The sequence below is a fragment of the Lithobates pipiens genome, unplaced genomic scaffold (genome assembly GCF_037356315.1).
Source record: "Lithobates pipiens isolate NorthernLeopardFrog02 unplaced genomic scaffold, aLitPip1_a1.2 Scaffold_8, whole genome shotgun sequence".
NCBI classification, from domain to species: domain Eukaryota; kingdom Metazoa; phylum Chordata; class Amphibia; order Anura; family Ranidae; genus Lithobates; species Lithobates pipiens.
In genome coordinates, this window is record NW_027507903.1 from 51,346,461 (window position 1) to 51,369,275 (window position 22,815).

Below are 22,815 nucleotides of genomic sequence, written 5' to 3' on the forward strand. Positions count from 1 at the left end.
AGCCTGGGAAGCTAAAGGCTCTGTAGGGTCTGCAGGTGATTGCTCCCAGCCAGGGAATGAACAGCCTGTATGTTGAAGGAAGCTGCAAGCACAGACACTGCTGGAGCTAAATCCCACCCTGCGATATCCAGACGAAAAGACGCTGTCTTTATAATTGTCAGATAGGTGAGAAGAACCTGTTAGTAAGCGCCCAGCCGGGCTAGGTCTTTTGTTTATTTTGTTGTACTTAGAAAGCACGGTGTTGCTGTATGTTTTGTTTGCTGGACTGTTTGTACCACGAATAAACGCCAAGATCTGCTTCATATATTCCAAGTCTGCTGTGAACTGTGTCCAAACACACCCTACCCCGGGAAGATCCCTTACAATTGGTGGAGAATGCGGGCAAGTATCTCCTCTTTTAGCCGAGTATAGTCCTTAACCTCTTGCTCACTGAGGTCATAGTAGGCCTTTTGGGGTTCACCTGTTAAATAGGGTGCAATTACCTCTGCCCACTCAGCAGCTGGTAACTTCTCTCGCTCAGCCACGCGCTCAAATACTGTTAGAAAGGCCTCAACATCGTCCTCAGCAGTCATCTTTTGCAGCGCTTTCTGCACAGTCCTTCTCCCAAAAAAAATCTCTGGAGCGGCTCCCTCCATTGTGGGTGGATTAGTAACCACAGGCGCCTCTCGATTTACTATCAGGTGCTCGATAAGTTGTTGTTGGCTTTGGCGCAAAGCTTGCAACTCTTCCTTATGCATCCGCTGTTGTGCAGCCATCATCTGCTGTTGTGCAGCCATGGACTGTTGTTGTGCAGCCATGGACTGTTCATGTCGTCTATTGGCCTCTGTCTGAGCCTGCTGTTGTGCAGCCATCATCTGCTGTTGTTCTGGGTGAAAGCTGCAACTACACTCCAAAAACACTCTTGTATGGGGTGGACTCATTCTCCCATGTCTCTTTTGCAATGTCCAGTAGACCCCTAGGGTGATGACCATAGACCAACTCGAATGGTGAGAACCCTGTGAACTACAAGGTGCACCAACCAGGTAGAAGGAAGCCTTTCCAAGTTTATCACATAAACTTGATCAAGCCCTGGAAAGACAGGGAATCCTTGGTGGCGACAAATACTGTTAATGATTTGTCACAACCAATCCCTCCAGTCAAGGTAGGTGATACTCTATCAGTGTCACAGAAACAGGAGGCTCAGGAATTTTTACAGAAAAACAAAAAAAAGTTCTCTGACCTCCCAGGGCGTACACACCTCATCCATCATCACATTGAAACTGAGCCTAGAAGCAGAGTAAACCTTAAGCCCTATAGGATACCGGAGGCACGTAGGGAAGCCGTATCTGCTGAGGTAAAACGTATGCTTGCTCTGGGGGTAATTGAGGTGTCACAGAGTGAATGGTCCAGCCCAATTGTGCTAATCCCAAAGCCCAATGGAACTTGGAGGTTCTGTAACGATTTCAGAAAGTTGAATGAGATCTCCAAGTTCGATGCGTATCCTATGCCCAGGGTAGATGAGTTGATTGAGAAGTTGGGTAACGCCAGGTACATAACCACTCTCGATCTCACAAAGGGCTACTGGCAGATTCCACTTTCTGGTGAGGCTAAAGAGAAAACTGCATTCTCCACCCCTGATGGGCTATTCCAGTATGTAGTGATGCCATTCGGGTTACATGGAGCGCCTGCAACTTTCCAGAGGTTGATGGACTTGATTCTGCGACCACATCGTGATTACTCAGCTGCCTACCTCGATGATGTGGTCATTTTTAGCCCTGATTGGGAAAGTCACCTCTGTAAGGTACAGGCCGTGTTGGATGCCATAAGTGATGCGGGGTTGACCATAAATGCCGAGAAGTGTGCTCTAGCCCTAGAAGAGGCCAAATATCTAGGCTACATTATTGGGAGAGGGTTGATTAAGCCACAGCTAAATAAAATTCAGGCAATACAGAATTGGCCTAGACCCCTGACAAGGAAACAGGTTAGAGCTTTCCTGGGTATTACGGGGTATTACCGTAGGTTTGTGCCGAACTTTGCCTCAGTTGCTGCTCCACTAACTGACTTGACAAAGGGCGGAAAGACAGCAATGGTCACGTGGACCCCAGAGGCCGAGAAGGCTTTCCAAAGCCTTAAGTCTGCCTTGTGCCAACCACCTGTGTTAGTTACCCCCGATTTCAAACGAGAGTTTCTGGTCCAGACAGATGCCTCTAACACAGGCTTAGGTGCAGTACTCTCACAAGTAGTGAATGGTGAGGAGCATCCGGTGACGTACTTGAGTAGAAAATTAACCCCGGCCGAGAAAAATTATGCCATTGTGGAGCGAGAGTGTTTGGCAGTAAAGTGGGCCCTAGAATCGTTAAAGTATTACTTGCTAGGCAGGAAATTCAAGTTGGTGACAGACCATGCCCCCCTAACATGGATGAAGTTAAACAAGGAGAGAAATGCAAGAGTGACTAGATGGTTTCTCTCCCTACAAAACTTTAATTTCACTGTGGAACACAGGCCAGGGAAATTACAGGCAAATGCTGACGCATTGTCGAGGGTAAGTTGTCTGTGGGGACAAAAGGCTCAGCCCTCCGGTCTGAAAAAGAGGGGGGGGATATGTAGACATGTCACTGGAGAAGTGATCGAGGGGGTGTACATCTCACCTAGGTTGCTACACAGTGTGAGATGGTAAATCCAGGATGGATCAGTTTCTCAGCAGTGATATGCTGCTGAATTGTTATTTAATTTTGCCGGGCCTGGGTTTATATGGAATGGCAGGTAGGTTTGGTAGAGGGACCTGTCATTCCACATCCCCCGATCCAGTTCTGGGTTTGGGATCAGGTGAGCTTGGATCCTAATTAGCCTGGGAAGCTAAAGGCTCTGTAGGGTCTGCAGGTGATTGCTCCCAGCCAGGGAATGAACAGCCTGTATGTTGAAGGAAGCTGCAAGCACAGACACTGCTGGAGCTAAAACCCACCCTGCGATATCCAGACGAAAAGACGCTGTCTTTATAATTGTCAGATAGGTGAGAAGAACCTGTTAGTAAGCGCCCAGCCGGGCTAGGTCTTTTGTTTATTTTGTTGTACTTAGAAAGCACGGTGTTGCTGTATGTTTTGTTTGCTGGACTGTTTGTACCACGAATAAACGCCAAGATCTGCTTCATATATTCCAAGTCTGCTGTGAACTGTGTCCAAACACACCCTACCCCGGGAAGATCCCTTACAATATATACTCAAAGACTTTCTCACCTCATAGCATTCTTCATCTCCTGCCACCATACCCACAGTCTTAATGAAGGGATGTCCTGGGTTATCTACTCCGGTCTGGATGCATTCGTCAAGGGTGAAGCCATTTGGGGTGGTCTTGTCACAGAGTTTGGCATAAATGGCAGGAGTCAGGTTGCTTGCCATACAATTGTTGTGTTTTCGGAGGTCGGGATATTCTGCACTGTAGGAGATTGGAGATAAATAAAGATGTAATACAATGATGCTTGTGGTAGGTTCATGTAAATGATATTACAGAGGATATTACTATCAATCTCTGGTCATTTTATTAAGCACAATTTGTCCTTGTGAAAGGATGGCACATCTTTTGCTTTTCTGCAACCCCCTATTTATAATCATTTTGGGTAACCGTGTTTTCATTTCACATTAGTGTCCATGGGTCAAGTCTTTCATTTTTTGGCTTCATTCTAGAAGAAATTAAAATATGACAATGGGAACAAACATTGGTGTTGATTTACTAAAACTGGAGAGTGCACAATCTGGTCTGTGCAGAAGCTCTGTGCAGAAACCAATCAGCTTCCAGAATTTTTTATTTTTTTTGTCAAAGCTTAATTGAAGAAAATTAAGTTAGAAGCTGATTGGCTACCATGCACAGCTGCACCAGATTTTGGACTCTTCAGTTTTGGTAAATCAACCCCAAGTGTTAAGTTATAGATCTTTCAAAAGCCTAGTTGTGTATAAGTAGTTACACTAGTGATTACCTGCTATGTGGCACTGTAGTAATGAAACAGCTCTATTCATCCTTAAGCGCCCTATAGAGCCATTCTTGCATGCAAGGACTAGAGTTGTGTCTCCTATGTCCAGCGATAGAAACACACAGTCCCATAGCCTAGGATTGCAAGGCACTCCTCCGCTCTTCCATTCTCCTAACAGACTGACTGAGGACTGCACTGTCTACTGTTACCTTTTTACTGTGAAGACCAGAAGTTCAGGGAAGCAGCACTGAGAGAGTAGGAGCCAGCATTGAAAGTTGTAAACTATACGTGATGGGGTAAAAATTTAAACAAATCGTTTTTTGGGGAATGATTATTATATGATGTGCAATGTGATAAACTAAAATGCTGAGGGTTTTAATTCTACTTTTGTTACAAGTAGTCTAAGAAAAAACTTCAGTAAGATCACAAGCAGTAGCTGTTTGCCTACTTGTATACACTCTCTTACATTGACATATTTTACATTTTAGAGCAGCTAAACTGCATCATATGACCCAAAATTTGAGCAGGAAATTAAAGCACTAAACTAGAATTAAAATGTCATTTATTTCTGCATGTTTCTATTACTAAACTCATGAGGTTTGGTTTCTTTATGAAGTTTAGCTTTAGCTAGTGTCACTAAACCCACATTATAAAAGACTACCAATAAATGGCGTATCACATGCTGTTCATACCCACTCGGTCACAATGAGATTCCTTTCCTGTATGCTGCATACAACATGGTTGATCATGCTGTTCTCTATCTCCCTCTTCTGTTCATGTCCCCAATTCAGCCAGGGATTTTGCAGCTGTGGTGTCAACTCTGCCCATGCTCAGTTTTCAGGGAGTTTCTATGCTGAGCATTTCCTCCCTGTCACATTTGAGCAGCCCATGTGACTATAGAGTCACACATGTGGGTGTATACACTGTGCTAAATGAAAACCCACTCCCTCCCTCCTCCTCCATGCCCACTAACCAATAAGGGTGGGATATTACATCTAGATTAATGGTGGCTTCACCTCCCTCTTATTCTAAGACACAGGCTGGAGGGGTGTGACACAGCCTGTGACTGGCAGAAATGCACTCACACCATGTTATTTCAACAAAATAATAAAGATTTGATTTCAAATACATATTTGTATGCCAATTTAAAACTGTTTATTGCCATTTTTTTAAAAATGTGACCAATAGCAGAGGACTAGAAGAACCTCCTGCTTATGTTTCCCTGCAGACAGGCTGGGAAGATCTGGGTCATGTGACAACTGTATATCCATTAGGAAAAAAGTACTTAGATTTTTTAATTTTTTTAATTAGAATAATTACAGTGCCATCATCCACTTACATAAAGGGACAATGTAAATGAAAGTGGATGTAAACCTGAAAATTGTATTTTTCATGAAGACTTCTACCTGGTACAGTAAAGGATGTCAAGTCATCTGTGCCCAGTCTTGCCACAAAGAGTTAATCCAGCTCTGAGCATTTCTGTTGTCTTTTTTTAGTAAGATAAAAAATGTCACATTGATAAGTTTGTGTCGCCACATCCTCCAATGTTGTGACTGACATCTCATGTCTTTATCTCATGAACGGCATGAGAGAGAGAGAGAGAGAGAGAGAGAGAGTGTTACAATTCCAGCTTCACACCCCCCCCCCCCCCCTTGTTCTCCAGCTCTTCCAGGATTGGCTGCTCCACACCTCAGCATAATTGGGCATGCTGAAGTCATGTGGTGCCTTTCCTAGGAGAGTGTGAAGGTGGATGAGAAGTCTTGTGACATCACGACTCTGCCCACCCAGCTCCGGCAAAGAGACCCACCCACCTATTTCATAGTTTTTTTGGGCTCCTACGCATGACATCTGACACGGGGGTGACGTCTGTAGGGTAGGTATACATGCAGGAGGCTTGCATGTATATATACATTAATACTGTGCCATTAGTTTACAGTGGGTGAATGGTGGGTTTACATTCACTTTAAGCAGTGTATGTTTAGTATCACTTTAAAACATATGCATTTCAATACAAAACCATGTGTGTCGCATACTATTTGATTTTTTTTGTTTAATGAGGAAGTAAACTTCCCTTACAAACTTTTACCTACAATAAGCCTATAGGTAATGTACATATCTCCTAAACATGCACTGTTTAGAAGATATTTACATTGCATGCAGCCAGTGACATCACTGGTGCATGCGCTCTGACGGAACAGTCACCTGTGCCATTCCTTCAGAGCCCTGTGCCATGAACGGCGGCTTCCACGCGCATGCGCAGGAGTGACACCATCGTAGCTTCGGCCAGTCACAGAGCGGGAACTCGTGAGCCTGGAAGCGAGAAGTGGGTGAAGATGAGAGCCCCTGCAGCGCTGACATGGTGGCACTGGAACAGCATCATTTTAAGGTAAGTTTCACATACTAGCACATTATGACTTTAGTCCAGCAGTATACAACCGCTTTAAGATCATGACACATAACAAAGAAAACAATAAAACAATTAAACTATATAAAAAATAAATATATATATTATTTCTCTGGTTTACCAATGTGCTGCAGTTGTTAGTACAGAAAGCTGCCTTATGCATGGTTTACAAACTCAATCTTAGTTATGACTGTCATCCCTCACTTGCCATGGATGCATTATGCTTTTATTAGATATTCAAAAATACCTTTTAATTATGAACACTAAATGCATTATGGCACTGTGATTTTCATGACCTTTTGCTATTACATTTCATTATGTCTTTCTAGTCATAGCTTTTTTTTCTTATTAGAAGACAACTTGAATAACAATGACAGATTTATTATTAAAAATCAGTTGAGAAATATTGCATGAATACAGTGGTGTGAAAAAGTGTTTGCCCCCTTCCTCATTTCCTGTTCCTTTGCATGTTTGTCACACTTAAGTGTTTCGGAACATCAAACCAATTTAACCACTACACTACAGGGCACTTTCGCCCCCTTCCTTCCCAGCCCAATTTTCAGCTTTCAGCGCTCTAGCGCTTTCAGTGACAATTGCGCGGTCATGCTACACTGTACCCAAATGAAATTGTTATCATTTTGTTCGCACAAATAGAGCTTTATTTTGGTGTTATTTATTCACGACTCCGTTTTTTTTTTTTTGCGATATAAGCGCAAAAATAGCGAAAATTTGGAAAAAAAACAATATTTTCTTTTTTCTATTTGAAAAGAAATCCAATAAAATCAAATTTTGTCATAAATTTAAGCCAAAATGTATTCTGCTACATGTTTTTGGTAAAAAAAATTCCGTTAAGTGTATAATAATTGGTTTGTGTGATCACGGACATATGTACGCAAATGATCATGTACATATGTGTGCAGGTGATCACGTACATATGTGTGCAGATAATCATTGGGACATGTGATTTTAGTGGGACATATGTGGGGGACATGTTTTTATTATTAGGGACATGTGTTTTTATTATTTGGGGACATGTATGTTTTGGGGACATGTGTGTTTTGGGGACATGTGTGGGGACTGTGTTTGTACTGTGTGGTGTGTTGTGTGTTTACACTACACTGATGATCAGTGAGTAAAAAGCTGTAAAAAGCAGCCCATACTCACTGATCATCAGCCGGCTGCAGCGTTCTTCTCTCCTCTCCTCAGCGGTGACTTCCGTGTGAGGAGAGGAGAGCCGATTGCCTAGCAACCGGCTGTTTGTTTACATCACATGACGGCCGTGATTGGACACGGCCGTCATGTGATCAGGAGGGCCAATCACAGAGCCCTCCTGCCGATCTGAGATGTGCCGTGTCCGGGTGACACGAGCACATCGGGATCGCGCCGCTGCGCGGGCGCGCGCGCGCGCGATCCCGCTACTCCTGAATGACGTTCCTGAACGTCCTATCAGGAGTAGACGGCTCCCACCCGGCCGTATATATGCATTGGCCGGGTGGGAAGTGGTTAAACAATAGTCAAGGACAACACAAGTAAACACAAAATGCAATTTGTAAATGAAGGTGTTTATTATTAAAGGTGAAAAAAAATCCAAACCATCATGGCCCTGTGTGAAAAAGTGATTGCCCCCCTTGTTAAAACATACTATAACTGTGGTTGTCCACACCTGAGTTCAATTTCTCTAGCCACACCCAGGCCTGATTATTGCCACACCTGTTCACAATCAAGGCATCACTTAAATAGGAGCTGCTTGACACAGTAAGGCCCACCAGAAGATCCTTAAAAGCTACACATCATGCCGAGACCCAAAGAAATTCAGGAACAATTGAGAAAGAAAGTAATTGAGATCTATCAGTCTGGAAAGGGTTATAAAGCCATTTCCAAAGCTTTGGGAATCCAGCGAACCACAGCGAGAGCCATTATCCACAAATGGCGAAGACATGGAACAGTGGTGAACCTTCCCAGGAGTGGCCGGCCGCCCAAAATTACCCCAAGAGCGCAGCGACGACTCATCCAAGAGGTCACAAAAGACCCCACAACAACGTCCAAGGAACTGCAGGCCTCACTTGCCTCAGTTAAGGTCAGCGTTCATGCCTCCACCATCAGGAAAAGACTGGGCAAAAATGGCCTGCAGGGCAGAGTTCCAAGGAGAAAACCACTGCTGAGCAAAAAGAACATCAAAGCTCGTCTCAATTTCTCCACAACACATCTTGATGATCCCCAAGACTTTTGGGACAACATTCTGTGGACCGATGAGACAAAAGTGGAACTCTTTGGAAGGTGTGTGTCCAAGTATATCTGGCGTAGAAGGAACACTGCATTTCATAAAAAGAACATTATACCAACAGTAAAATATGGTGGTGGTAGTGTGATGGTCTGGGGCTGTTTTGCTGCTTCAGGACCTGGAAGACTTGCCATGATAAAAGGAACTATGAATTCTGCTGTCTACCAAGAGATCCTGAAGGAGAATGTCCGACCATCTGTTCGTGTACTGAAGCTGAAACGAACTTGGGTTCTGCAGCAGGACAATGATCCTAAACACACCAGCAAGTCCACCACCGAATGGCTGAAGAAAAACAAAATGAAGACTTTGGAGTGGCCTAGCCAAAGTCCTGACCTGAATCCTATTGAGATGTTGTGGTATGACCTTAAAAAGGCCGTTCATGCTCGAAAACCCTCTAATGTAACTGAATTAGGACAATTCTGCAAAGATGAGTGGGCCAAAATTCCTCCAGGACGCTGTAAAAGCCTCATTGCACGTTATCGCAAACGCTTGGTTGCAGTTGTTGCTGCTAAGGGTGGCCCAACCAGTTATTAGGTTTAGGGGGCAATCACTTTTTCACACAGGGCCATGATGGTTTGTATTTTTTTTCACCTTTAATAATAAACACCTTCATTTACAAATTGCATTTTGTGTTTACTTGTGTTGTCCTTGACTATTGTTTAAATTGGTTTGATGTTCCGAAACACTTAAGTGTGACACACATGCAAAGGAACAGGAAATGAGGAAGGGGGCAAACACTTTTTCACACCACTGTATATGTAGAACCTCTGTTTTACTGCATTCTTCATCCCGAGTTACTAAAAAGCAGCAGAGTTTGTTGGTTAAATATCAATACAAAATCGATTACAAGAAAATTATTTCTTGTAATTTAAATAATACATTTGTACCAAGGTGAACCATATTTGCTTCACTAATGGATGTACTCATTGGAAGCATTGTAAAAACTGTATGTACCATTAGCTACATACAGTGCTGTGTGTTCCATCAGTGAGATAGGGAGTTCCTGTCCCACTCCTGTAACAAAATTGAGTCAGGCTGAGCACTGCTCAGCCATTCACAGGAAACTTTGTATTTATTCAATGAATACAAGGCTTCCTCTGATTGGCTGAGGTGGAGAGGTGGACAGATGACATTACAATCTCCACCTCGGCCAATCAGAGGAAGCCTTGTATTCATTGATGGAATAGAAAGCTTCCTGTGAATGGTTGAGTAGCTTTCAGCCCAACTTGATTTTGTTCTGGGGTGAGGCAGGAAGTCCCCATCCCACTGCTGGAACACAATGCAAAGGAAAAAGTTTGGACCAGCTTGGTCCAAACAAACTATTTAAAGTCACAAGAAACATGGAGTTGGGCTTTAAAGTTTAACTAAATTCAAAATTATAGAGTTTGCAAGCAGGCAGGATATTTATCACAGAGGAGACATGCAATGTACCTTATGCAATAAAATAAATCTGCCTGCCTGTTCACGGTCATCTTTAAGATGCACATTAAGCTGCTCTTGTGCTGCTCAGTTTACATCGCCAGCACTGCCCATGTGTGCTGGGATGTCTATCTCCAGTGCATGTGCAGGAGTGACTTCAACCCCAGTGACCTCATGGCTGAAGACTGGTACCTGTAAGAAGCCATGGAGAAGGTGCTGACGCCAGCGAGGGACCCCTTACAGATGCTGGACCTTTGGAGAGAAGGTAAGCACTGTGCCCTTAGTTCTGCTTTAACCTTTTAACCATCACTTCTTGTTCCAGTAACACATATAAAAGTTCCCATGACTTTCTACAATAGTGATAATGGTCACCAGAACAAATAGAGAGGGTGGATGTCTTCAGCATGGAAACAAGCAGCAATAAAATCTTGACAGATGTTCTAATTCTTTCTTATACTAGGTTCACACTTGTGCGGTTTCCCTGTGGCCCCATTGCTCACCTGTTCGATCCAAACTGCAGTGGGAATGGGTACCTGCCAAAACTAGGTGCCCACTCCCCCCCCCCAAAAAAACAAAAAACAAATATGGCATAAGCGGGGGAGGCGGAAAAAGAGTGGAACGTCCCTTTTGTCTGAAGTTCTTTTTTAATTAGCAGCCATAAAGAGGACTTTGTTTCTTTTTACTAACGTCTCCAGGCCTCCCAATGCCTGGTTCATGCTATAGACTACATACAAATGCTGCAGTATTTCAATTTTTCATCTAGGCATTGCTGTAGCACATTCATTTGTCTTGGTAATCTGGGAACCCCTGCTGCTGATTCAGGGGCGCTATTCTGAAACACTCCCACTCTAGATTTCTTGCTGTCTCCCCTCGACAGCCAGCCTAATCCACAAAACTCTCAGTACTAAGTGGCTTCTTACAGCCACCAATCTGATTTAAAGTGCACTTCCAGGCAAAAAAAAGTACTTTTTAAATTGTGATTTTGTGTGCAAGGCTTAAGTGTGCTATTTGCATTTGGAATCTATTGCTATGAACCTACATCATGTGTTCAAAGGAGCTGTCCATGCAATTGAAACAGGCCATTGTAAGGCTTCAAAAATGAAAAAAATCCATCAGAGAGATAGCAGCAGCATTAGGAGTGGCCAAATCAACAGTTTGGTACATTCTGAGAAAAGGAGAACCCACTTGTGAGCTCAGCAACATAAAAAGGCCTGGACGTCCATGGAAGACAACAGTGGTAGATGATCGCAAGATCCTCTCTCTCTATTTAAAAAAAAAAAATCAAATCACAACATTGAATTTGAAGTACACTGTCCAGGAGGTAGGTGTATCATTGTCAAAGTCTACAATCAAGAGAAGACTTCACGAGAGCAAATACAGAGGGTTCTCCACAAGGCGCAAACCATTCATAAGCCTGAAGAATAGAAAAGCCAGAATAGACTTTTCCAAAAAACATCTAAAATAGCCAGACCAGATCTGGAAAAGCATTCTTTGGACGGTTGAAACTAAGATCAATGGGAAGAAAAAAAGTGTGTTGCAGGGTTGGAATAGCTCATAATCCAAAGCACACAATATCATCTGTGGTCACAAAGTTGAACTTGCAGTGTGATCGCATGCATGGCTTCCAGTGGCACTGGGTCATTGGTGTTTACTGATGATGTGACAGAAGACAGAAGCAGAAACAGTTGGATGAAGACAGAAGCAGTCGGATGAATTCTGCAGTGTTTAAAGATTTCCTGTCAGCCCAGATTCAGCCAAATGCAGCAAAGTTGATTGGAAAGTGCTTCACAGTACAGATGGACAATGATCCAAAACACACTGTAAAAGCAACCCAGGAGCTTTTGAAGGAGAAGAAGTGGAATATTCTGCAATGGCCGAATCAATAACCTGATCTCAACCCAATTGAGCATGCATTTCACTTGCTAACCCTTGTCATCCCCACAGACCCCCAAAGCATCCTTCCAATGTTGAGGGCATGTGGCCTGGTACAGTTCAGGAGGGGGGTGCTCTCTAGTTCCCCCCTCTTTTCCTGCGGCCTGCCGGCCTTGCTCGGATAAAGGGTCTGGTATGGATTTTTAGGGGGACCCCCACGTCAATTTTTTTTTAAATTTGATGCGGGGTTCCGCTTAATATCCATACCAGACCTGAAGGGCCTGGTAATTGAATTTGGGGGAACCCCACACTTTTTTTTTTTCTTTTTTTTAATCAATGACTTTCAATGAGTGTTCTCTGTATTACAGGAGCCGACAATTCATTATAGCCCCGAGTGATTTTAAGGGACTTTTTTTCCTGCAGAAATGACACTTTGTGCAGGGACAGTTCTAAGCACGGGAAACATGCGCCCCTTCACAGGCATACTATAGACACCCCCCAGGTACGAAATTTAAAGGAATATTACACTTTTATTGTTTCACTTTAATCATTATTAACCCCCCTGACGGTATTCCCGAGTCTGGCTCGGGGTGGAATTTTCATACCAAAAGCGGTATCCCCGAGCCAGACTCGGGACTGCATCGCTGGATCCAGGAGGACGTTTACTCACCTTCTCCCTCGGATCCAGCGTTGTCTCCCCGCTGTACGAGCGAGCCGTGTCTCGCTCGATCTATCACATCGCCGATCTCCGTGCCCTGCGAGCGTTGCGACGCACAGGGACGGAGATCGGCGCCAAATTCAAAAAGTGAAACAAACAGTAAACATACAGTATAATGTAATCTTACAGATTACATTGCTGTATGTAAATATTTCACATCCCCGTTGTCCCTAGTGGTCTGCCCAGTGTCCTGCATGCAGTTTTATGTAATAAAAACTGTTCTTTATGCCTGGAAACTGGAGATTGTCCATAGCAACCAAAACTGTCCTTTTACATCAAAAATGGTTTTAGACCAGCTAGAAAACAGCAATAATAAATTGGAATCAACTTAAGATACACTCTCAATGACCTACCAATTAGTGTATCATCACAGCGCTCCCACACTCCCTCCCTCCAGCTGCCACTTAAAAAATTAGCTGGGGGTTAATAAATAAATTGGAATCACTCGCAGAATTGAGGGATAGCGATTTGTGGGGAGATCCGTCATCAAATATTGAAAAGCAATGACAGCAACAATTCTGCAACTGAGCAAATTTCAGTGTTTTTGATTTGATTACATTATTGAATAATTTTTATTATTGTTATATTATTATTTGGTACAATTATTTATAATTATTTATTATATTATAATTTATGATTTCATTTTTCAAACTTTATTATACCCGGGATGTCTGCTAGACTCTGGTTTGGACAGATTTAAGTGAGTTATTCCTAAGAATTGCAGGACTACAATATAAAATGCCAAATTTTCATGCAAAATAATGGTACCGCTTTTAGCACCTAAAATCCGAAATAATCGTACCGCCAGGGAGGTTAAAATCACTGCTCCCGAAAAAACGGATGTTTTTAAAACTTTTTTTTGCATTGATACATGTCCCCTGGGGCAGGACCCGGGTCCCCAAACACTTTTTAAGACAGTAACTTGCATATTAGCCTTTAAAATGAGCACTTTAGAATCTTTTCTCTCTGTCAAATCTTTTCTCTCTGTCGAATATTTTCTCTATATAATCTTGGACTAATAGAGGTAAGGTTAGGCACATTCGACCACAGGTTCTATAGACACAGATTGTTATTGTCAAGCCGCGTACACACGGGTGGACTGTTCGCCCAACTTTGTCCGCTGAACAGTGTTTCAGCGGACAGTCCGCTCGTGTGTGGGCTTCAGCGGACAGTTTCAGCGGACAGTCTGACGAACAAAGTTTTTCGGAATTTCCGTAAGATAGTCCGCTGAAACTTGGTTTCAGCGGACAGTCCGCTCGTGTGTAGGCTTGTTCGACAAACTAAGGCCGCGTACACACGCGCGGACTGTTTGCCCAACCTTGTTCGTCAAACAGTTTGGGCAAACAGTCCGCTCAAAATTTGCATGAGCGGACTTGCCCACACACGAGCGGACTGTTTGACGAACAAGGTTGGGCAAACAGTTCGCTCAACTTTTGAAATGAACGGACTCGCCCACGTAAGGAGGAGGCAAATCCGCCCATTTCGAGCGCGTGTACAGGTAGGCGGGGCCCGCGAAGGAGACGTCGCGGGCTCCGCCGCCTGGAATGGGCTTAAAGGGGAACCCCAACGCCGAAAAAAATCGGCGTGGGGGTTCCCCCCAAGTCCACACCAGACCCTTGTCCGAGCACGCTACCCGGCCGGCCAGGAAAGGGGGGCGAGCGAGCGCGCCCCCCCTCCTGAGCCGTACCAGGCCGCGTGCCCTCAACATGGGGGGGTGCCTTGGGAAGGGGGGGCCGCGCGGCCCCCCCACCCCAAAGCACCTTGTCCCCATGTTGATGAGGACAAGGGCCTCTTCCCGACAACCCTGGCCGTTGGTTGTCGGGGTCTGCGGGCGGGGGGCTTATCGGAATCCGGGAGCCCCTTTAAGAAGGGGGCCCCCGGATACCGGCCCCCCACCCTATGTGAATGAGTATGGGGTACAATGTACCCCTACCCATTCACCTGTGGAATAAAGTACAAAAAAAACACAACACATGGAAAAAGTATTTTATTGCACAGCTCCGGGGGTCTTCCGTCTTCGGGGGTCTTCTCGCCGGACTCCTCCGCTATGTGTGTGTAGCTCTTTTACTAGCGGAGGAGTCCGGCTTTCTTCCTCCCCGCCGCCGGCCTCTTCTCCCGACTTCGGGGGTCTTGTCCCCCTCTTCGGTTCTTCTGCCGGGCCACCGCGCCTGGTCCGGTGGCCCGGTCTTCTGTCGCCGTCTTCCGTTCTTCTGTCGCCGCCTTCGGTTCTTCTGCCGGGCCACCGCGCCTTCTTGTAGCTCTTTTACAGGCGGTGGCCCGGTCTTCTGTCGCCGCTGTCGTCGCCGCCGCCGCCGCCTTCCGTTCTTGTTCTTCTTGTTCTTCTTCTTGTTCTTCTCCTGGAGATGTTGACTCGACGATCTCTCCGGCCGGAATGCCAGAGCCGCGCTGTGCGGTCACTTATATAGTGACAATGGGGCGGTGTCACATGGTATATGTCACATGGGTTGGTCACATGGTGACCCCGCCCCCTTACGATGTCATAGTCCCCATGTGACATCAACCCATGTGACCAACCCATGTGACATATACCATGTGACACCGCCCCATTGTCACTATATAAGTGGCAGCGGAGCGTGTCCCTGGCATTCCGGCCGGAGAGATCGTCGAGTCAACATCTCCAGGAGAAGAAGAAGAAGAACAAGAACGGAAGGCGGCGGCGGCGGCGGCGGCGGCGGCGACGGCGACAGAAGACCGGGCCACCGCCTGTAAAAGAGCTACAAGAAGGCGCGGTGGCCCGGCAGAAGAACCGAAGGCGGCGACAGAAGAACGGAAGACGGCGACAGAAGACCGGGCCACCGGACCAGGCGCGGTGGCCCGGCAGAAGAACCGAAGAGGGGGACAAGACCCCCGAAGTCGGGAGAAGAGGCCGGCGGCGGGGAGGAAGAAAGCCGGACTCCTCCGCTAGTAAAAGAGCTACACACACATAGCGGAGGAGTCCGGCGAGAAGACCCCCGAAGACGGAAGACCCCCGGAGCTGTGCAATAAAATACTTTTTCCATGTGTTGTGTTTTTTTTGTACTTTATTCCACAGGTGAATGGGTAGGGGTACATTGTACCCCATACTCATTCACATAGGGTGGGGGGCCGGTATCCGGGGGCCCCCTTCTTAAAGGGGGCTCCCGGATTCCGATAAGCCCCCCGCCCGCAGACCCCGACAACCAACGGCCAGGGTTGTCGGGAAGAGGCCCTTGTCCTCATCAACATGGGGACAAGGTGCTTTGGGGTGGGGGGGCCGCGCGGCCCCCCCTTCCCCAAGGCACCCCCCATGTTGAGGGCACGCGGCCTGGTACGGCTCAGGAGGGGGGGCGCGCTCGCTCGCCCCCCTTTCCTGGCCGGCCGGGTAGCGTGCTCGGACAAGGGTCTGGTGTGGACTTGGGGGGAACCCCCACGCCGATTTTTTTCGGCGTTGGGGTTCCCCTTTAAGCCCATTCCAGGCGGCGGAGCCCGCGACGTCTCCCTCGCGGGCCCCGCCTACCTGTACACGCGCTCGAAATGGGCGGACTTTCCGAGCGGGAACAGTCCGCTCATTTCGAAAGTACAGCGGACAGGCCCACACACGGGCGGACTGTTCGCTCAAACACAGTTTCAGCGGACAGTTTTTCGGAATTTCCGAAAGACTTTGTCCGTCCAACTGTCCGCTGAAACTGTCCGCTGAAAGCCCACACACGAGCGGACTGTCCGCCCAAACACTGTTCAGCGGACAAGGTTGGGCGAACAGTCCGCCCGTGTGTACGCGGCCTAAGTCTCGCGCATGCTCAGAAAGAATTTACACGGCGAAGGTTGCATTGCAGTGTATAGGACGTCGTTTTTCTAGTCCCGTCGTACGTGCCGTTCACGTCATCGCGCACGCTTTCAGCGGACTGTTCGTTCAACGTGTGTGGTCAAGTCCGTTCATGCTAATTTTGAGCGGACTGTTTGTCGGATTGTTTGACAAACTTAGTTGGGCGAACAGTCCGCCCGTGTACGCGGCCTTAGAGTCACGTTGAATCTCCTATTCTATATCGAACTGTTGTAACAACGAAAACAAAAATAAAGCATTTATTTATGTTGGATCTTTCGTTTTTCGGATTCTGCACTTTCGTTATCGTTTGTCAAAACGAAAATACCTGAAATTCGGACGAAAATGCATTCAGACGAAAATGAATGCACATGTCTACAGTCTAGTCCATCATTGGAGAATGATCAGTATCCATCTGCAGCCTTGCCCAACAGTCTCCATCTGCAGTCTTACCTTAAAGGGGTTGTAAAGTAAAAATTTTTATTTTTTTAAAATAACAAACATGTCATACTTACCTCCACTGTGCAGCTCGTTTTGCACAGAGTGGCCCCGAACCTGCTCTTCTGGGGTCCCTCGGCGGCTGTCTCTGCTTCCTCCCGCAGGTGCTTCTCACGTTAATGCGAGCTCCCTCGCATTGGTGAGAAGCACTGCGGGCGCGCTCCCGTGATACAGCCGGCGGCTATAGCCGCTCGCTGTATCACAAGGCCCCGCCCCCCGGCGCGCTGCGTCATTGGATGTGATTGACAGCAGCGCGAGCCAATGGCTGCGCTGCTTTCAATCCATCCACTCCAGCCAATCAGCGGCCAGGCTGAGCGGCGAAGAGGACGGCGGGGGCGAGCGCGGGATTTTCGAGGGGTCAGGTAAGTAAAACGGGGGGACTGGGGGCGCCAGCAGTGTGAGATGTTTTTGCACCTTAATGCATAGAATGCATTAAGGTGAAAAAACATTTACCTTTACAACCCCTTTAAATGAATCATTAGACAGAGCCGGATGTCCTGTGTACTTGGCTCCTCTCAGCTCCTCTCACAGTCCTGCCCCTTGGCCCGGCTCCTATGATGGACACAGCACCGGTCCAATGGCGGGATGTAAATGCTAGCAGGCGGGACTGGGCGTGACTGCGAGCAGAGCCGAGTGGAGCCGAGTCTAGCCGAGTACACAGTACACTCAGCTCTGTCTATTTCGATGGCACTCGTTCCCTCCTTCCCCTCCGAGGTAGCGTTTCGGCGTATAACATGCACCCACGATTATCCCCTGATTTTAAGGGGTAAAAAAAGTTATACGCCGATAAATACAGTATTTCCTTTCCCACGTTTTTTCGTCTTCTAATTCTTCCCCCTTGTTTTTTAATGTACCCCTCTTTACTATAGTCTTGTTTTTTGTATCATTATTGTATACAAGATGGGATGGTTCACCTTTCATATAACTGTTACAATGTATGATGTACTGACCTATGTTCTAATTTTGCCTTCCTTCTTACCCCATGTATTCTTAAAAACTTTGAATAAAGAGTTTGAAATAAAAAACACTTTATGTGGATTTTAGGATATCTCTACATCACAAACCAGACATTGGGTGGCCTGGAGATATTAGCAAAGAGAAACAAAATCCTCTATAAGCTACTTATCAATGCCATGTGTCCCCTGTCCTAATTTCAAGAAGCAGCATTGTGAATAATTACAACATTTATTATGAATTAATCTCTTGATGAAAGGCACAACTTCCAGAGGCAGATTAGTGTACATAGCGCTGACACCCCTCTTGTATTATGTGTTATGCTGGAGTACGACTGCATTACACAGATCAATATCGGGGTTTGGAAAGAATGACACTGCAAAAATTATTGTCATATATAAGTGCCAAATATTGATCAGTAAGAAAGATCAACCTTTCATCACAAAGCAGAGGAGGTAGAAGCACTGTCATACAGCTACTGCAGAATGGGGGAGGGGAACCAAGGAAATAACCTTGTCAAGTCTAAGATTCTTGAATATCTATAAGGATTCCATTTATCTTCTCAAAATCTTCCAATAGATATTACAGGCATTCTTAGAATAATTTTGCAAATTACAGATATACCATATATCTATAGCTATATAACTGAAGGAATAATGTGCATACAGACTATGCCATCTGAATTCTGAAACTGCCACCTTATACGTGTGACCTGAAGCTAAGCCTGATCCTTGAAAATATTGCAAATGTGCCAGAGTGTCCATGAATATAGTAATCATATAATGTCCCCTGTATGAACTATAATGACCAGATCTATTCAGCAACCAAGGTACACCATGTCTAAATTAGCAGCAACACTGGTATATGTTTAGCTATCTTGCCCACCAAATATTGAGTAGTACCCTTTTGCTGCCAAAACAGCCCCTTTTGCCACTCAAGCAGCCCTGACACATCAAGGTGTGGAAGCCACTAAACCAGGGGTCTTCAATCTACGGCCCTCCAGTTGTTCAGGACCTACAATTCTCATCATGTCTAGTCATGTCTGTGAATGTCAGAGTTTTACAATGTCTCATGGGATGTGCAGTTCTGCAACAGCTGGAGGGCCGTAGTTTGAATATCCCTGCACTAGACCATTGAAGGTATGCTGTGGTATCTGGCAGCAAGCCTTAAAGTGGAATTAGACTCCACTTTTAACTTATATCTGCAGGTAAGCCTATGATAAGGCTTAGTTGTAAGTACAATGACTATCTCCTAAACTTGCACTGTTTAGGAGATATTCACAGAACATGCAGCCAGTGATATCACCGGCACATGCGATCTGAAGCGACAGCATACCATGCTGGACTGTCAGAGCTCCGTGCTGGAGCCAAGGGCTCTGGCCATTCATACAGCTGAAAACCAGGTGAAGATGGCAGCGCTGAGGAGCTGTGACAACACTGCGCCGGAGGGCTCCGTGTACAGGCAAGTCTTAATGTGCTAGTATGCAGTTCATACTAGTGCATTATGACTTAAACCTGCAGTGAAGCCCATTGTTTTTTTATTCTCCTAGCAGTTTACTACCGCTTTAAGTAGCAGATCCTTTAAGTCCTATAAGACTTGATTGTCCAGCACATCCCCCCAAAGTTATTATTATATGACATATTTACTGGTCCTTTCCCCTTCTCTCCACCCTGAAACATCCCCTTGTGTGCCCGCAGCAGCTGCCGGCAGGAGAGGAGGGAAGCTGGAAATGCTGCGGGAAAACGGGACGCACAGGGGAGCCCGGAAAGCAGGGGAATAGGGGGCACAGATGCTAGAACTGATCCCCCTGCAGCACAGCTGGAGAGAGGGAGGAGGAGAAGCCAGCATTGCTGCAGGGGGAGGCAAAATAGGATTAGTGTCTGCAGTAAGGCAGTACAGCTGGGCCTCCTGCTCAGCAGATGCCCAGGCCCCCTTGAACTAATGGGTCCTGGGCCCAGTACAAGTGCGCTGGCTGTACTGCCTTTTATTAATGGCCCTGATTGTAGGCAATTTTGGCTGTGAACACCACTCAGTACAGTTACATTCAGAATGGTCTGCAGCCATGCAGTGCTATAAATAAACTTCAATGCCTATTTTTTCTGCTTTCAACAAATCAACTTCAGGGATAGCATGTAACTTGCTGCCTAATATATGCCACCGACTTTCAGAGTTGGTCAAAAATCAGTAATCAATGATATTGACTTAACCTGTCAGTGGTCATAAACGGTGGTCATAATGTTATGGCTGACTGGTGTCTATACAGTATATATCATTCTCAAGGTCTAATGCCGCGTACACACGATCAGACTTTTGATCGGAAAAAGGTCTGATGGTTTTCCCGACAGAATTTCCGACGGTATTTCGCTCACGCTGTCTTGCATACACACAGTCACATCAAATTTTCGACCGGTGACATACAACGCGTACGAAGGGACTAGAAAAAGGAAGTTCAATACCCAGTAGCCAATGGCTTCTATCTCGTAGCTGAATCTGAGCATGCCTGAGTTTTTGCGTGTCGGAATTGCATACAGTTTTTGCATGTCAGAATTGCATACACACGATCGGAATTTCGGGTTGAAAGTTTTTCCGTCATAAAAATTGAGAACATGCTCTCAAATTTTTACTGGTGGGAATTCGGCCAGCTAAATTCCGATGGAGCATACACACGGTCGCATTTTCCGATGAAAAGCTCTAATCAGTCTTTTGCTGGCCGAAATTCCGATCATGTGGCATTAAAGCAGTTTAGGCCTCCCAATGGATGTATATGGGCCTTGCTCAACCTTTTCTATAGAAAAGTGGATTAGCTCTACTAGTCAGCCCTATTGCACAGCATATGTGACATGAACTCATTTCACTGCTGCACTTCGTATTCTGCATGCAGTGCAATAATAAGCTATAGCCTTAATTATATGCTATTGCAATAAACCACCAGCAACTAATCAGATATAAGCAGCAAGCATCCTACTTAAATCAGTCTAGTAATGGATGACCTCTTAATAGATTGTGAGGTAATGTATATCAACTTTGCAGACTATGAAGGAAATGGGGAAGATATTAAAACTAAAATGGGAGGAGCGTGTCGTGGAATTAGGGACAATGAATGTTGAAAAGGAGACCCCAAAATGTAAATAGGTATCAGCATTTGTATGATGTAGTTCAGTAACAGTGGAGGTAGTGCTCGGGGTGTAGGAGAAGCACCAGGTTTTATTGTGAGGTGTTATGTGAACAGTATATGGGGCAGCGGAGCTAGGGCTGCCATTTTTTCTTCAAGCCAAACCTGAACACTGCGGCGCACAGCAAAAAATTTTTTTTTTAGCATACTATATAGAATTGTAACAAATCTGGGACACCTTTGGGCACTCCAAAGAGAATAATAAAGCGACATGCATAGTGACCCCTCACCCTCCTATCAGGCCCTGTTCTGAGCCACATTCCTGTCTGAATATTGTGTCTGGGTTTCAGGCGGACTGAAACCCGGACACATGACTCAAAACCGAACTGCCCGGGTGAATCCCAGACAGGTGGTAACCCTAAGCGGAGCAGAGATTCCCAGTTGGCCAGTCCATAAAGATGAGACTAATATTTGACATGATGCACTAAATAAATATGATAAATTATTGAACATACACTGTAGACTGGGTGCTGAAGGGTGATTGCACATATGCTGGGTATAAGGGTTAATACATAAGTGCTGGAAATGAGCTCTTGAGGGGTAAATGTGCATATGCTGGGTACTGGCGGCTGAGAGATTAATGCATATAAGCAGAAGGAAAGGTGCTGAAGGCTTAAAGCGCATGCATTAATACTATATTCTGAACACTAAGTGCTTAACCTACATGAGCTGGGTTCTGGGTGTTGAGATTAACATGCATACATGGGGACTGGACACTGAGGAGTTAATGCATATGGGCTGAGGAATGGACATTGAGGGGTTGATTTACTAAAACTGGGGCATGCACAATCTGGTGCAGCTGTGCAGGGTAAGCTTTCTTAATAAAGCTTGACAGAAAAAAGAACTAGAAGCTGATTGGTTAGAGCTGCAACAGATTTTGCACTATTCGGTCTTAGCAAAAAACTCAACCCGTGAGGGTTTAGCACACCAGAGTAAGGTCTGGGCGCTTAGGTGTTAATGCCAATGTAAGTGAAATGCTTACTACCACTGGCAACCAATGTAAGTGGCATGCTTCTTTCAATTGACAACCAATATAAGGGGCATTTTTTTACATGACTATAGTACAACTAATGACTCCTGAATGGCAGTCTAAAGCCTCGTACACCCGATGAGAATATTGGACAAATAATCGTCCGTTTTTTTTTTGTTTTGTTTTTTGCATGGTAGTCTCCATATCGAAAGCAAAGTAATTAATCAAATTACAAAAATTTTCATTAAAAAAACACAACTTCAGAAGTAATATAATGTATTGCATTATATTTTCAGACTAATACCGTACTGATTAAATGAAAATGGTATGATCTGGTATCATATGAGTACAATTCGCTTTTATTTATGTCTCACACGCTCCCCCTGCCAGACCCTACAGCCTACAATGGGAGGATTTCAGTAACAGAGGCAGTGCTGTCAGTCCAGAAAGCAGTGGGCAGGTGAATCGGCAGTAACAATTGGATGAGCCGAACACCCCCCCGGTTCGGTTCGCACCAGAACTTTCGAACGGACCCCACGTTCGAACGAACGTTAGAACCCAATTGAAGTCTATGGGACTCGAACGTTCGAAATGAAAAGTGCTAATTTTAACGGCTAATATGCAAGATACTGTCCTAAAAAGGGTTTGGGGACCTGACTCCTGCCTCAGGGGACATGGGTCAATGCAAAAAAAAGTTTTAAAAATGGCCGTTTTGGCGGGAGCACTGATTTTAATGACGATTAAAGTGAAAAAAAAAAGTGAAATATTCTTTTAAATATTGTGCC

General features: G+C 45.4%; 1 protein-coding gene across 3 annotated transcripts in view; it reads right to left on the reverse strand.

The window, feature by feature from the left end:
* Positions 1-22,815, reverse strand: part of CKMT1A (creatine kinase, mitochondrial 1A) — a 78,488-nt gene that overhangs the window by 14,158 nt on the left and 41,515 nt on the right. For all 3 annotated transcript variants that reach the window (XM_077470161.1, XM_077470162.1, XM_077470163.1), the window contains exon 3: positions 3,213-3,411. In XM_077470161.1, coding sequence (XP_077326287.1) covers positions 3,213-3,411 — 199 coding nt within the window. The remainder of the gene's footprint in view (positions 1-3,212; positions 3,412-22,815) is intronic.